Source organism: Vespa velutina, chromosome 11, assembly GCF_912470025.1.
Source record: "Vespa velutina chromosome 11, iVesVel2.1, whole genome shotgun sequence".
Lineage (NCBI taxonomy): Eukaryota > Metazoa > Arthropoda > Insecta > Hymenoptera > Vespidae > Vespa > Vespa velutina.
The window spans coordinates 1287672-1301910 of record NC_062198.1 but is presented as its reverse complement, the minus strand read 5'-3'; the positions used below and the strand labels follow the sequence as shown (position 1 = coordinate 1301910).

General features: G+C 29.3%; 4 protein-coding genes across 10 annotated transcripts in view; 2 read left to right on the top strand and 2 right to left on the bottom strand.

Annotated features, from left to right (window-relative positions):
- LOC124953005 (MICAL-like protein 1) overlaps positions 1-6017 on the top strand; it is a 62612-nt gene extending 56595 nt beyond the window's left edge. For 2 of the 3 annotated variants that reach the window (XM_047503767.1, XM_047503766.1), the window contains 7 exons: positions 1080-2566; positions 2792-2975; positions 3092-3430; positions 3921-4056; positions 4138-4366; positions 4513-4625; positions 4714-6016. In XM_047503767.1, coding sequence (XP_047359723.1) covers positions 1080-2566; positions 2792-2975; positions 3092-3430; positions 3921-4056; positions 4138-4366; positions 4513-4625; positions 4714-4907 — 2682 coding nt within the window. In that variant the 3' untranslated portion in view covers positions 4908-6016. Of the gene's footprint in view, positions 1-1079; positions 2567-2791; positions 2976-3091; positions 3431-3920; positions 4057-4137; positions 4367-4512; positions 4626-4713 lie in introns of all 3 variants that reach the window. The other variant, XM_047503768.1, reaches the window with a different exon arrangement.
- On the bottom strand, positions 5171-6846 carry LOC124953008 (protein-lysine N-methyltransferase EEF2KMT). 3 transcript variants are annotated; one of them, XM_047503774.1, is made up of 6 exons: positions 6440-6846; positions 6213-6365; positions 5944-6129; positions 5690-5869; positions 5368-5617; positions 5171-5289 (listed from the first exon to the last, which is right to left on the bottom strand). In XM_047503774.1, the coding sequence occupies exons 1-6, from the start codon at positions 6509-6511 to the stop codon at positions 5183-5185; spliced, it is 948 nt and encodes a 315-aa protein (XP_047359730.1). In that variant the 5' UTR covers positions 6512-6846; the 3' UTR covers positions 5171-5182. The 3 variants fall into 3 exon arrangements, with proteins under 3 accessions (XP_047359730.1, XP_047359731.1, XP_047359729.1); XM_047503775.1 differs by having other exon boundaries at positions 5368-5869; positions 6335-6365; XM_047503773.1 differs by having other exon boundaries at positions 5368-5869; positions 6440-6844.
- A 258-nt stretch (positions 6847-7104) lies between these two features.
- Positions 7105-10317, top strand: LOC124953010 (CUE domain-containing protein 1). 3 transcript variants are annotated; one of them, XM_047503777.1, is made up of 6 exons: positions 7105-7447; positions 7911-8042; positions 8132-8507; positions 8635-8733; positions 8807-9022; positions 9102-10317. In XM_047503777.1, the coding sequence occupies exons 2-5, from the start codon at positions 7929-7931 to the stop codon at positions 8941-8943; spliced, it is 726 nt and encodes a 241-aa protein (XP_047359733.1). In that variant the 5' UTR covers positions 7105-7447; positions 7911-7928; the 3' UTR covers positions 8944-9022; positions 9102-10317. The 3 variants fall into 3 exon arrangements, with proteins under 3 accessions (XP_047359733.1, XP_047359734.1, XP_047359732.1); XM_047503778.1 differs by having other exon boundaries at positions 8807-9028; positions 9106-10317; XM_047503776.1 differs by having other exon boundaries at positions 8807-9048; positions 9096-10317.
- A 146-nt stretch (positions 10318-10463) lies between these two features.
- LOC124953004 (WASH complex subunit 4) lies at positions 10464-14142 on the bottom strand. The gene has a single exon (XM_047503765.1). The coding sequence runs from the start codon at positions 13902-13904 to the stop codon at positions 10662-10664; it is 3243 nt and encodes a 1080-aa protein (XP_047359721.1). The 5' UTR covers positions 13905-14142; the 3' UTR covers positions 10464-10661.
- Between the last annotated feature and the right edge of the window lie 97 nt (positions 14143-14239).

Genomic DNA, 14239 nt, shown 5'->3' with positions numbered 1-14239 from the left:
TATATGGTATATGAAATAGTATAGTATATCTTATACATAAAAAATCAGTTTGATTATGGTGTGTGTATATAGACATAGATTGATTTTATTGTTTTCTTTCATTTGCATTTATTTTCTTTCTTTTGTTTTATAAAATTGTTTAATTTAACTAATAGTATCAGTTCATAGTTAAGAGAATTATATAAAATCATTCTCTCTTTCTCTCTCTCTCTCTCTCTATCTCTATCTATCTCTCTCTTTCTCAATCTATAAGATTTATTCATAAAATGGAGGAAAGCATGATGCCAAAGTATAAAATTCAACAAATAGAAACGTTGTAGTGTATAGAATATGTTCAATTGATTTGATTATTGTTATACATAAGATATATCGTAAATACAGTTTCTTTTTTATTTTTTTATTTTTTTTGCTAAAATCAGAAAATTTCTTTTTTTTTTATAAATAATATAATAACAATAACTCAAAATAACTAATTAAAATCATTCTCTTTATAGCAATTTACTTTTACAACATAGAAAAAAAGGGGCATGATCATTGATAGTACGCGTATGCATATGGGTAGAATAACGCAGAATATGCTTTATAGATGATTACTTTTCACATTAGTTAACATTTTCTTTGTTAAATTAAATTATAATATAAAAATAATTAAAGTCATTCTTTATTTCTCGATCTATTAAAATTATTTTCGAAATTTAAGAATCCCATAATGCTTAATACTTATCCTGATACAAACGATATAATATAGAAAAAAGTGTTTGATTTTATTATGTCTTATATACATAGACACATTTGTACAATAGATTTTCAGGTTTGTGCTTTAAATACAAATTTTCTTTTTAATTAATAGTACAATAATAAGCAAGAGTAGTAACATTCTTTCTCTTTCTTTCTCTCTCTCTCCCTCTCTCTCTCACTCTCTCTCTCTCACTCTCTCTCTCTTTATCTCTTTCTAGAAAAACGTGATTAACAAACAAGCAAAAAAAATATATATATATACACATAAAATAAAAGGAAAATGATAAGAAAAGGAAAAAAAAAAAAGGTAAATACTAATAAGCATGAATTTCTTAATACAGGTGGGGTCGCGTCTGGGAATGCGTCGAGATCCGTGCGCGTCGTGCGGACTTCCGGTTTTCCTCGCGGAGAAGCTGGTGATCGGACACGCAGCCTACCATCGTACCTGCTTCCGTTGTGCCCGTTGTGGGAACCAATTGATGCCTGACAGTTATTACGAGACTGAGGAGGGCCAGTATTGCTGCGAGACCTGTCCCGACGAAGAGAGGACCTTTTTATCGTCATCGACGTCGTCGTTATCATTATTGACAAATCGTTGTTTAGAAAAAGATAGCGACAAAGGTAACGAGGAAGAACAAGAAGAAGAAGAAGAACAGGAAGAAGAAATAGAGGTTGAAGGAGAAGAAGAAGAGGAAGAAAAGGAAGAAGTGAAAATGACGGATATGGTGGTGGATAACCGAGTTTCCGGTAATGGCCACCGAAGGTCTCTCAGTGATGAAGAAAAAACAGAACGGAAGATGGTATTAGAATTAAAGAACGATGAAAATGTCGTTGTTCTTGCTAGGAAACGATCGGTAGACGCACAGATACCAGATCTGATATCGCAGACCTCACGAATGAGGCTCGACTTTATGGCGAGTCAATTGTTCTCGGAGAGAAATGACGAGAATATCGAGGATGAAAGGACAAAGAGAAATATATTCTCTGGAGAGAAGAATGAAGAATTAGAGGAAGGAGATGAGGTGGAGGCGGAGGCGGAGGCGGAGGCGGAGGCGGAGGAGGAAGAGGAGGAGGAAGAGGAGGAGGAGGAGGAGGAGAAGAATAAGGAAGTCCTTCGTACGGAGGAATCGACGAATCTCGATGACCGACCTCGACCGAGATTGTCGAGTATCGAAGATACCAAGAATTCCAAAGAGGAAGCTATTAATAATTCGCTTCCAGAATCGGAGTCAATTATTCATTCGAATTGCTCGGCGACACCTTTACAAAATGAAACGACGCTTTCGCATAGTGATTCGAATAAAGTTCAAATACCGTCCCCACCTGTAAGAGCAAACAGGAGAAACAATGTGCCAAAGGAGGAAACTATTAAATGTCCCATGGATGAGAGTAACGAAACTAAGGATGATCGTAGAATCCAAGATTCTTTAAATAATTCAGTTGGCAGCCTTACCTTCTTAACTGCTCATGGGACAAGTGAAAAATATCCAGAAGAATTAAATCCCTTTAAAAGCGACGAAGAAAATGAGGAAGAATATCATACTGTTGTGAATAATAGCATTAAAAGCATTAGCAAGATCTCGACTAATCCGTTTGATGACGATATTACTCATGATGAAGAAGAAGAAGATAAAGTAGAGAATGAGCTTCCTTTGCCAGAATCGAAACCACCACTCACGGTTCTACCGGCTAAACGGCGTTTGACTGCACCACAGATCAGTCTCAATCCATTCTCCAGTGATGAGGAAGATGAACATGAAAGTGATACGGAGAACAAACGGATCGTGGTATCTGGTACAGTGCCTATACCCAAGCCACGTACTATCACGTATGTTTTCTTTTTTCTTTTTACTTTCCTCTTTTTTTTTTTTTTTTTTTTTTTTTTTTTTTTTTTTTTTTTTTTTTTTTTTTTTTGTTATTGTCATTCTCATATCTTCAAATGACTTTTTTCATCGTAATATACTGACAACCTTAAATATGTACCTGTTTATCTATAAAATTAAAGTATTATCAAATCCCAAAAAGATATTTGAATACATATTTTCAATCGTAGAAATACAACCGAGCTGGGATTGATTCAACGAAAATCCAATTTGAATCGTAGAGGCGTTTACGCATCAAATAGCTCAATAACTAGTTCGGAATCGACCTCAACGCCAGGTGGAACATATAGGAAGAAAAAACCAGCACCGTTGCCACCAACGGCCAAGGAACTGTTCTCTTCCACTGGCTATCGTGTATGTTTCTTACTTATATTATATACTTTGGAATGGCTGTCTCGTTTGTTTTTTTTCCTTCGTCCGTTTTCTATATCATGCTCTTTTATTCTTTTTTTTCTTTTTTCGATTATCAGAGCGTGTCTCCCCGTACTACACCGCGAACACGAAAGGCGAAGCCAGCTCCTCCTCCACCTATACCTACGAGCACTCCGAATGCATCCGTCAATACTTCTTTGGTTCTTGAAGAATCTCCGATAAATCAGGCCGATGATATCGGCGATGATACACGTGTAAATATGTGGGAAGATCAGAAGAATAACAAGGACGAGGCCAACAGAAACAGACAGAGCTTGACTAGTGTTTCCTGCGTAGAAAGCCCACAATTTAAATCTTATCCGGATAAGAGTGTTCAAGGAAAGTGGAAAAGGAAGAAGGGACCAGCGCCGCCACGTCCTACGCCACATCGTAGAAAAGTATGGATATATCGTTTCATTATTTAGAAGCTAAGCATTTTCGTCTCATGTTCGTAATATATTTATATATTATATATTTTATTTTATATATATATATATATTTTTTTTTTACTATTTTCGAAGTTTTATAAATATATATATAAAAATTTATATAAAATATATTAAAGAAAAATATATAAAAATTTAATTAAATAATAAAATTAATAAATTAAATATTTAAATAAATATTTAATGAATATTAAAAAATTAATAAAATAGAGAAAATAATATATTTATTTTATTATAATTAAAAATTTAAGTTATAAAAAATTATAATTAAATTAATAGAAATTATTGACTTTATAATATATAAATAATTTGATATTATCTATCTATATATATATATATATCACATATATGTTTTGTTCTTTATTTATATGTGTATATATATATATTTAAAAATTTGTCCTTTCCGGTATTTTCTAATATTTATTTTTTATCTTTTCTCTAGATCAAAGTTATGTCCATGAAAGACGTCAAATTAGAATTGGATGAAATAGAATTACAACAGCAAGGTTTAGAAAGACAGGGTGTACGTTTGGAACAATTAATTAGAGACAAATGTGAAACAGGGCCACGAGTTGATGGTAAACTCTTAATGAAATATTACTTACAATGTTTCTTTTTTTATCACTCGAATTTTATGTTAAATAAAATAATTCTTTCAGAATCTTCTCTCAGTATGGACGTCGAAGAACTCATTTTAGAATTATTTGCTTTGGTCAATGAAAAAAACGAATTGTTTAGGAGACAAGCTGAATTAATGTTACTACGTAGGCAACAAAGATTGGAAGAGGAACATGCTGATGTTGAATATCAAATACGTTGTCTTATGTACCAACCAGAAGCTACAAAAACGGATTTTGATAAACAGAGAGAAGAGGCTTTAATACAAAGGTATTATAATATAAATATAATACAAAATATATTATAATATACATGATCGATTATGATATACATATATATATATTATACTGCTAATACACTATACTATTTTTTTATTATGTATATATATATATATAATAAAAATTAAATTTTTGTAGATTAGTAGAAATCGTAGAAAGGAGAAATGAAATAGTAGAATGTTTAGAAATGGATCGTAAAAGAGCAGTCGAGGAAGATAAGAGTATTCACAAACATATGGGATTATTTGCTGGTAAATATGATATATCGTAGAAATTAATAACGTAATGCTGTAAAATAAATATTTTAAGATGAATAATTATACGTTAATGTTTCTATAGCTAGAAACAAAAGCGATGCTACCAATAGTAATAATGATTCTTCTTCTAATTCCACAAAAATGAAAAAAAGTAAAATAAAAGAGAAGATAAAAGAGAAGAAATTTAAAAAATTATCTAAAAAGGATGCCGACAAGGACGTGGATGAGACTGAAGTGAAACTCAAACGCCACAACAACAAGCGGAAGTGGTTTTGAGTTATTAAAATATTAATTGTTAAATATTATTAGCTATAAAGTTTTTTGCAAATAAGCTAGTTATCGTTTAATACTTTTATAAATATTTTTAACGCGATTTGTTATTTATAAATACAAAAGATTACCATAAAACATTAGTAATAAATATAATTAATGGTTCAATAAAAAATAAATATATTTCTTATTCAATTAATATAATACAACGAACGTAATAATAATTAAACGTAACAATGTTTATATACATATATATATTTTTTTTTTAATTCGATTCAATCTCAATCCTTTTTAAATATCTGTAGTATCTTTACAGGTACATTAGTTGATTCGATTGAAACTGTTTGTTCTGGTATATCACATTCCAGGTAAGTAAGATTGTATTCTCCTATAATAAAAATTATTATTAATATAACGAATCATTTAATTAATAATACTTATAATTTATTTACTATTAAAAAAATACCTAATTGATTGAGAAACTTTTTTACGGTATCCTCATTACGTATTGTCGCGGCGATGATGGCATAATTGTTAGACGTTAAGAGAAAATTTAATCCAGTTATTAATGAATAAAAAGAAGTGCTTTCATAAAGTATATCTGCACCTATAATAACGTCATGAACTGCTGTCATATCTTCCCTGATATATTTGTTTATATCCTCCCATCTCAATTTTATTACTTTTACATCTGAATCATTATATTTAATACGTAACTTTAATTTATCATTTAATGTAAGAGTTTCATCGGATATTTTATCTTGAATAAATGATAAATTAAATCTCACATTATCACAAAGTATATCTAGAACACTTTCATGGCAATCAGTAAATATGTATTGCTTGGGTGTACAAGCATTTATAATACTCAAACCAGTTAGTCCAACTCCACATCCAAGTTCTAAGATATTTTTACCATAAAACTGATTTCTATTTTTAAAACACCATCCTGCCAGATGTAAAGCACCCTGTTCGTTTATATATATGTATATAAAAATGCAATCGATATAATATTGTTTTTAACAATTTATAACAAATATACCTGCCAAACGCATAATCCAGTTGTTCCCTTGGATATAATATTTATACTTTCTTGTATTGTAATATATTGTAAATCTCCGTGTTCTTGTAAAAAGTGACGATAATGCAGATCTTTTTCAGATACTGATATTAAATTGCAATATGCAACAAAAACATCATCGTCTATTTCATCACCGTTTTGTTCTAACTATAAAACAAAAAAAAAACAAAAAAAGAAAGAATGCTATAAATAAGTGTTTTTTTTTTAAATATTAAAACATAAATTAATACCTCGCCAATTAATAACTTAATAAATGCTCTCTGATAGGAATATTTGACGGGATATTGTTTAATCAAGATATTATTCACTGTATTATCTAAAATTTTTTTTTGAACATCTATACTAATCATACCATTTTCCTTTTCTTTCTTCAATTTCTGGAACTGAAGAAAATGTAAATAAGAATTATCCAATTATTTAATTTATTCGATAACAAAAATAACTATCTACTACACACCACTTGTTTGAGTTTATTTATTGGGGCGCAACAAGAAAATAATTTTTTTAAATCAATAATATAGTAATCCATTTTACTATCGCTATACTAATTGTGCGAACATGAACGTAGGTTAGAATATACAATACATGTTTAAAAGTATTTTATTGATTAAATTCGTTAGTTTAGTTTTCGTACACTGTTCCAATTCATTTTATTATTATTAAAACGTTACTAATTACACTTGCAACGATAATTTTATCATCACAAATTATTCCAGTCCTTTCAGGATAATTCAAGATCTTCGTGTTATAAAATTCGTCTTGTCGAAAAATTATTACACGGCTTGAAATCGAAAGACCATGAAAAAGTGATAATAGAGAAAAATCATAAAAATCCTTTGCAACTTTGTGCAGCGGAAGTTGTATTTTCGCCATTTCATTACGCCATTTTTATTTATTTTCTTTCTTTAATTTTACTAACCCTTTCCTCTCGAAATACTATCCACTTGTATAATACATATTTTATTTATTTTATATTAAAAAATGTATTCACCGCATGAAGTATTATTATTTAATTAATCATCTTGAAGTTTACAATCCATAGGATATATTAATTTTTCAAATTTGCCGCGAAGATAAAATTGACGTATCAATATGGCGACTATAACTTTTTGCTTCCGTCGCATGCTAACGTAATAAATGTTCCCTCCTCGATATTTCTATTCTACGTAATAAAAAAAAGTTGTCCCCTTCATAATACGGAGAAGAGAACAGTAAGAGACTTTGACAGTTGACAGATGTTTCTGTCAGAAGTCGGTGTAAAATTGTTTATTTTTTCAAACGTTTAGAAATATCTCGGATTGTCTGTCGAAAGATATTTCTAATAAAACTTTTGTTTGACATTAATAATTTTGCGATGTAAAACAAATCGTAAGCCGGTAACAGGCATTGGCAATGCTTTTACCGTTGTTACATTTACGAGCTTCGTTGATCTAGCGATGTGTTATTATTAAAGTTTGCTTGAACGGTACGTTATCGCCAAATGTCAACTATTCATTATCATTTGTGATTTATGAGTTTATAATACATGTCTGTGGAGTATAATTGTATTTCTGTAAATAATTTTTTTTTCTTTCTTTTTTTTTTTTTTTTTTTTGTTCCTTTTTTCCTTTCAATCTTTCTTTTTTCCTTCTTCTTTTCTTTTATATTTCTTGTAAAAAATATTTTAATGTTGTAAAAATATTTAACGGATCGCTTCCATAAGATTAATTTTATCACTTTCATTCTTGATAAAAGAATTTTTTAATTAATATGACCTAAATTAAAATACTTTTGTTAGTTGATAAGAGATATCTCTTTGAAATATTATTTTGTGAAAATAAATTTAAAGTAATTATATTATCTGTAATATAACAGATAAATATGACAAACATGTATAAGTAAGAAACAATATATTTCCTTGTATTTAATCATTCGTTATAATTTAACAGGTTATTTACTATTTAACAATGGCATCAGCTACAGAACAGCAGCAACAACAACAACAGACCACCCTGGAGTTTTATCAGGCAATGGCTGATTTTAAAAACATGTTTCCACAAATGGATGATGATGTAATCGAAGTAAGAATATCTTTAATATCTAATATCATTGATTTTAACAAATCTCTAAGAATAAATTAAATCAATTTTGTCCTTATACCTTCTTTTAGGCTGTGTTAAGATCTAATCAAGGAGCTGTGGATACAACGATTGACCAATTGTTATCTATGAGTACAGACAATGAAAATGAAAAGATAAGAAGTGAATTGGAGCAGAGCGAAGAATTTCCTAATGTTACCAAATCTTTAAAATCGGATTCTAGTAAATCACTGAAACATCTTCATAAATGGCAGCCTCCTTTATTAGGACCATTACCGGATACGTTTCTTAGACTTCCCCAGCAATTATCCAAGGATACCTTAGATGGGGTATATTCACAAGAAAATTCTATGTTGGAAGATGAAAGAATTGCTATGTTTCTTCAAGATGAAGAATTTATGGCACAGCTACGTTGGAATGAAGATTTCCTTTCTACTTTAGAAAATGGTAATAAAGTATAAAAATAATTTATTCTATTATCTTAATTATGATTTGCAATATTTTTTAATATACTTTATATTGTTTTTTCTTTCTTTCTTTCTTTCTTTTTTTTTTTTTTTTTTTTTTTTAACAGATTCAAAGTTACAAGGCACTGGCCTTGAAAAATGCAGCAATCAGAGTGGGCACGACGACGAAGATTTGTTTAGAGAAAGATTAAGAAATATGGGTAAAGGTAAGTTGTATAATTAAATATATTATATTTTAACTGATACTATATAATAAATAAATAATGTATCTTCTTTTAGTATCGCGTCGTAAGTTCGCGCAACTTACGAAAGTATTTACGCGTAGCAAGAAACGAGGAGGACGACAATTATTACCACCAACAGCATCATGTGATGATCTTTTAGATCCAGAGGAATCATCTAGACCACAGTCTTAAAAGTCATAATACTTAAACGTAATACTTATTTGGAAACAAAATTGTTTCATTAAAGCTTGCTAGAAGATAAAAGACAAGCATATACATATTAACATTTGACGAAAGATATATATATATATATATATATATATATATATATATAATATATATATATATATATATATATATATCTTTTAATAAATAATGTGACACTACAGTTATATTTGCAGGAGATCTGTATAGTATAACTTATATAACAGTTTATTTTTAATTTACGAGAGAATAGATATACGATGATCAATTCTCGTAGAATAATTAAATGTAAATGTGAAGTATCACAGTTGCAAAGGTCATAGAATATGCTAAAAAAAGATTACATAATATCATAAAACAATTAATACTTTTAGAGTTATTCAGTTGAATACATATAATACTAACAATAGTAATTAAAATAGTATACTATGATACACATTGATAATAACAATAATGATAGAAGCATTACGTAACAGAGAAAAAATTTGTAGCATCATACTTAAAATATTAAGACATAATTATAAAATGTAAGATCCCTTTTTAGTTTTTGTAAACATTATGTGATATTATTTATAACAATGGATATACATAATATTGCAACCGAAAGGCTTGGAATTAGAGAAATGATCTGCATATATTTGAAAAGTACTCATGTTTTTAAATATAGATTATTTATAAAAAAAATTAGAACCTTCCGTTTTAATTAATGCAAGTTTATTCATATTCATATAAAAATTAATATAAAAAATAAGATATTGGAAATACTTTATGTAATTATTTCAATGCATATATACTATATTTTTTATCCTGGTTTTGAATGTCTATTAAAATATTGACATTATGAAAACTATCACTCGATGTACAGGATAAAATAACAAATAATATTTGTACTATGTATTAAAAATAATTTTATATCAATTTACTTTACATTAAAGTAGCCATATGTTGATATTATTTTTTGGAAAAATATGTGACAAATTGGTTGTGACAGGTAGTTATAATTCTTATTTACGTTATATTACGAAAAAGATAAAAATCTAGTTATGAATCTCCAAATGTAATATAGTCTAGTCATACAATCTAGCCACCATCTACTTAATGACTATTATGGAGTGATACTGATAAATGTAGTATGTTTATATAAGTGACTATACATTAAAAATTAACAGATACCTTGGCATGTGTTAGAAAAAGAATAAATTGAATGATGCTGATTTGCAGATTACTAATAAGAAAAAAAGCTAAGCCTTTGATTGTATGTGATAAAGGAATGAAAAGGGGAAAAAAAGAGTGAAAGAAGAATTATATAATGTATGGTATGTACACATTACTTGTGTAGATAAATGATAGTGATGCAATGCCTATAATGCTAATTCATTTTAACCCGCAATGGTAATTGATACCTTAACCTTATTCATCATTTGTAATTATCTATATACTCCAGAAAGATATATCATGCAATTATTTTAAAAGGATGAATAGCAAAGGATTATAAGAATTCAAAAATATACAGAACAGTCCGAAAATTTTATGAAATAGATTATTATACAATGGCTGCATATATGATTTTATTTAACTAAATATATAAAATATGAAAGAGAGTTAAACTTAACAATCAGAACTTAAGATTATCTTATTTTCTTTTAAAGGGAACAGAGTAAAATCGATTTTATAAATATTTCAGATCTTTCAGCTGTATAGGATTACTATGAATCTGGTTGTTTAAAGAAAACCCTTGCTCCAGAAAGACTGTAATATAGTAATCGAAATTCTGCACTTCTTTCTCCTAAGCGTTTTAAAGTTAGTGCCCTGGTTTGTTGCAACTTTTCGTCTCCATGATCATCTTTATTTTCTGCATTGATATGATTTTCAACTGTTTCAAACCAATGTAATGCATCTAATTCCGCACTTTGATCAAGAAGAGCATTTATATATGCTACTCCCATTGCAAAACCGTCATCTGTAAAAGCTCCTCCGGTTTGGTTTCTTTTAAACATCTTTTCTTTATTTGATACTGAATTATCAACAAAACTTAATGTTAAAGGCGGTACTATAGCATAGAATTTCTGTAAATGATGTGATTTAGGATCTCGAAAAGCAGATGCAAATACATCAACCAGTAATTTAAAATAATGTATGCCTTCTGTAAAGTTATGAACTAAATTTCCAATGTCATCCTCTAAACGTTTAGCAGCAGCTTGCGTTGTTTCATTATAATTTAAATTTTTACACATGGTTTCAAATGACATGTTTAAATGAATATCTGGTAGAAATGATACTGCATTTGAGCTTGCATGTAATCCACCAGATCTAATCAATCGTACATATCCAAGAGCATTTCCAATGTGAGTTATCAATTGACGAAATTGATCTAAATAACTTAATCCATCAGGAGTCATTCCCAATTTCCTTATTCCTTTCTGAAATTTTTCTGCTCTTTCATATGTATAAGGTATAGCTCCACTTTCACGTTGTGATTTAATAAATCTTATATCTCGCATTAATCGAGATTTTATATGTTCGTCAAACATAAACTGCGAAAATGTGTGTAATTTAACACGAAGAAATTGATACACAAAATTTACAGTAGTACTCATAATACCAGTTCCATGAGTTCTAATTGAATTAGCTATGTGACGAATCCCAATGGTATTTAAATGTTTATTGTTACTTGTATGTTCTATAAATGTTTGTGTATTCAAATTGTATAGATATTTGGATACAAAGACATGTATATTTCTCATAATTTCCAAAGCATCCAAACCTTGCTCCAAGGTTTGTGTTGGTAAATGATTGTGTACAGTATCAAGATTTAATTTGTAATTAGCCAAAGCGTGCATCGTTCTATATGTTTTCCAATCATGCAATGCTACTGTGGTAAGATTATAAAACATATCATCCAGATAATGTTCAATAAACCTTTTAGCATATATCATTGTATTAGCTAAAGGTAAAGGCAATGAATGGACTATTCTTCCACCATCTTTGGCACCCACTTCAAAGGGATTACTGGAATCTAATTTCAAGTGTGCATGTACATGAAGTCGTAGACTTGTTTCAATTTCACGGCAAGCTGGTTCTAGTACAGTTTTCAGTAACATTTCTTTTAAATCTTTAACGTGTTGTTCACTCATGTCAGATAATTCTTGTTGATCAAGAACATTATTAAATGCATCAAAAAAGTGAACTAAATGACTGATGTTGATATTTTTTTCAATTACAGAAGATAGGTATGCAGGTATTATATTTTGATGATGTAACAATACTGAATAATCACAGAGATCATCAACATTATCATAAAGTTCTGCAAAGACATCATAATTGTCTAATAAAAATTTAAGCTTCACTATATCCTCATCTTTGAAAGTTTCAGTCAACTGACTAGCACACGCAAGAGCACATCTGACTATTAATCTTCTGTCTGCACTAGCAGGCCCATTTATTAGGCGCATACTTAGTCCTATTAATGATAGTGCATCGAGTCTTTCTTTACTATAGCCTCTATCTTTTTGAATTAAACCTTTTCGGGCTGTTACAAGTATAGCTAAAATATAATAGTTAAGATATTGTAATACTTGATCTTGTGACTGTACTACAACTGGACCCAATATATAGAACCATGTTTGGAGAGATTTCTGTATTTCTATAAGTTTACAAATATGCTGAACTGTGTTTCGATTCATTGGTTTTACCAGATTAGCATGGAGATTTGTTATAAAAGATATAATTTCCTTAATTTGTGCTAATAATGTAATTATATCCGTAAGTAATATACGCTTGTGTCCTATATCAGAAATCTGAAGACTACCTTTCATTAAAATGCTCTGCATCTCTAAGCACCACATCATAGCTTTATTTATCAAAACATTTACAGTAACTGCCAATTTTTGTGTTCTGTTTAAAAGAAGTTTTTCACCTATTTGTGAACTAACAGCACTCCCAACTTCCTTCGGTAAGAATTCATTTAAAAATTTACTGGGTATCCAAATGACATTTCCAATTAATGTTACAGCATAAAACTTTTTGTTAGCTTCTGATACCCGTTTGACTAATTTCTTATCACAGGTTCCAAATAATTTTGTTAGTACAACAACACCAACATTAGCTCTAATCCAATTTTTATTTAATGCAGCATTGTCATTAGATTTGCTTTCTACATCTGACATCAAGTTTTTCAAATAATTAACAATTTGATCGTTCATAATTGGACCTTTATTTACATCCATTACATATTCGACTGCTTTAGAAAACACAGTTTTTTTCAATAACTGTTCCTGCAAATCTTTTAATAATTTATCAAGCATATGAAGTTTAGCTTCAGGTATTCCAAATTGTGTTGGACTATGTATAACAGAGCGTATATTCATCCTATACTTCTTCCAATAATTTAATATTGATGGTTGTGCATCGATAACTTCGTCCAATATTACAAGAAGTATAAATAAGTCTATGAAATGTTCTATCAAAGCAGGCAAATATATTTCATGAGATCCTCCAGCTAAACTGAATAACTGCTGTGTGGTCAATTGTAAAACTGTCAATATTCTATTTACAAAAGTTGATAAACATTGGAGATCGGATAAAAGGTTGCCAATGTTTTTTAGATCATCGTCCATACTCTTTTCACTGTGTGCAAAGAGCTTAGCATAAAAAGTATTAGCTTCTTTCTTTAGCAGTCTTATTTCTCTACATGTTCCTGCAACAGCACCAAGCAACTTGGATAAATCTTTACTTTCCATTTCTACCAAAGATATAATACTGATATCTTCGACCGTTTGATAGACAAGTCGTATAGGTCCTTCCATAAAATATTCCAAGGTTGAATCATTTAGCCAAAATCTATCTGCCAAAGTGTCAAAAAATTGTCCATACTTTCGTAATAGCATGGAACCGGCAGCTTTGTATATAGTTTCATCCTTTTTGGAGTTCCACGATGATGATTCAATCATCGTTAGATATAAAATAATTAATTTTTTCTTTCAAATGTATATATAAACCTATAGCAACCAAACTAAATACATTAACTATACAATTGACAGTTTTTACATACTTTGACACTTATAACAACACGATTTTGACATATTACCGCAAACAGTATTACCAACATAATATCAACTTTGATTAATCAACAACCACTTTACTCATAAAGAAATGCACGTTTACGATTAGAAATACCGTGTGCTTCGTAGTAAAAATATAAAATTCTAAAAGACAAAAAGACAAATATTAGATTGCTATAGTTTTTTTTTATTTTACTAGACTTAAATAATTTGTTAAGTTTATT

Bases quoted from the DNA above. Each gene is read 5' to 3' on its own strand.
- LOC124953004 (XM_047503765.1), bottom strand. From the start codon at position 13,904: ATGATTGAATCATCATCGTGGAACTCCAAAAAGGATGAAACTATATAC.
- LOC124953010 (XM_047503777.1), top strand. From the start codon at position 7,929: ATGGCATCAGCTACAGAACAGCAGCAACAACAACAACAGACCACCCTG. The intron at 8,508-8,634 runs GTAATAAAGTAT...TTTTTTTAACAG, and splicing joins CCTTTCTACTTTAGAAAATG to ATTCAAAGTTACAAGGCACT. The intron at 8,734-8,806 runs GTAAGTTGTATA...ATCTTCTTTTAG, and splicing joins ATTAAGAAATATGGGTAAAG to TATCGCGTCGTAAGTTCGCG.
- LOC124953008 (XM_047503773.1), bottom strand. From the start codon at position 6,511: ATGGATTACTATATTATTGATTTAAAAAAATTATTTTCTTGTTGCGCC. The intron at 5,870-5,943 runs GTATATTTGTTA...ATAAACGAACAG, and splicing joins CTGGATTATGCGTTTGGCAG to GGTGCTTTACATCTGGCAGG. The intron at 5,290-5,367 runs GTATTTTTTTAA...TTTTTATTATAG, and splicing joins AAAGTTTCTCAATCAATTAG to GAGAATACAATCTTACTTAC.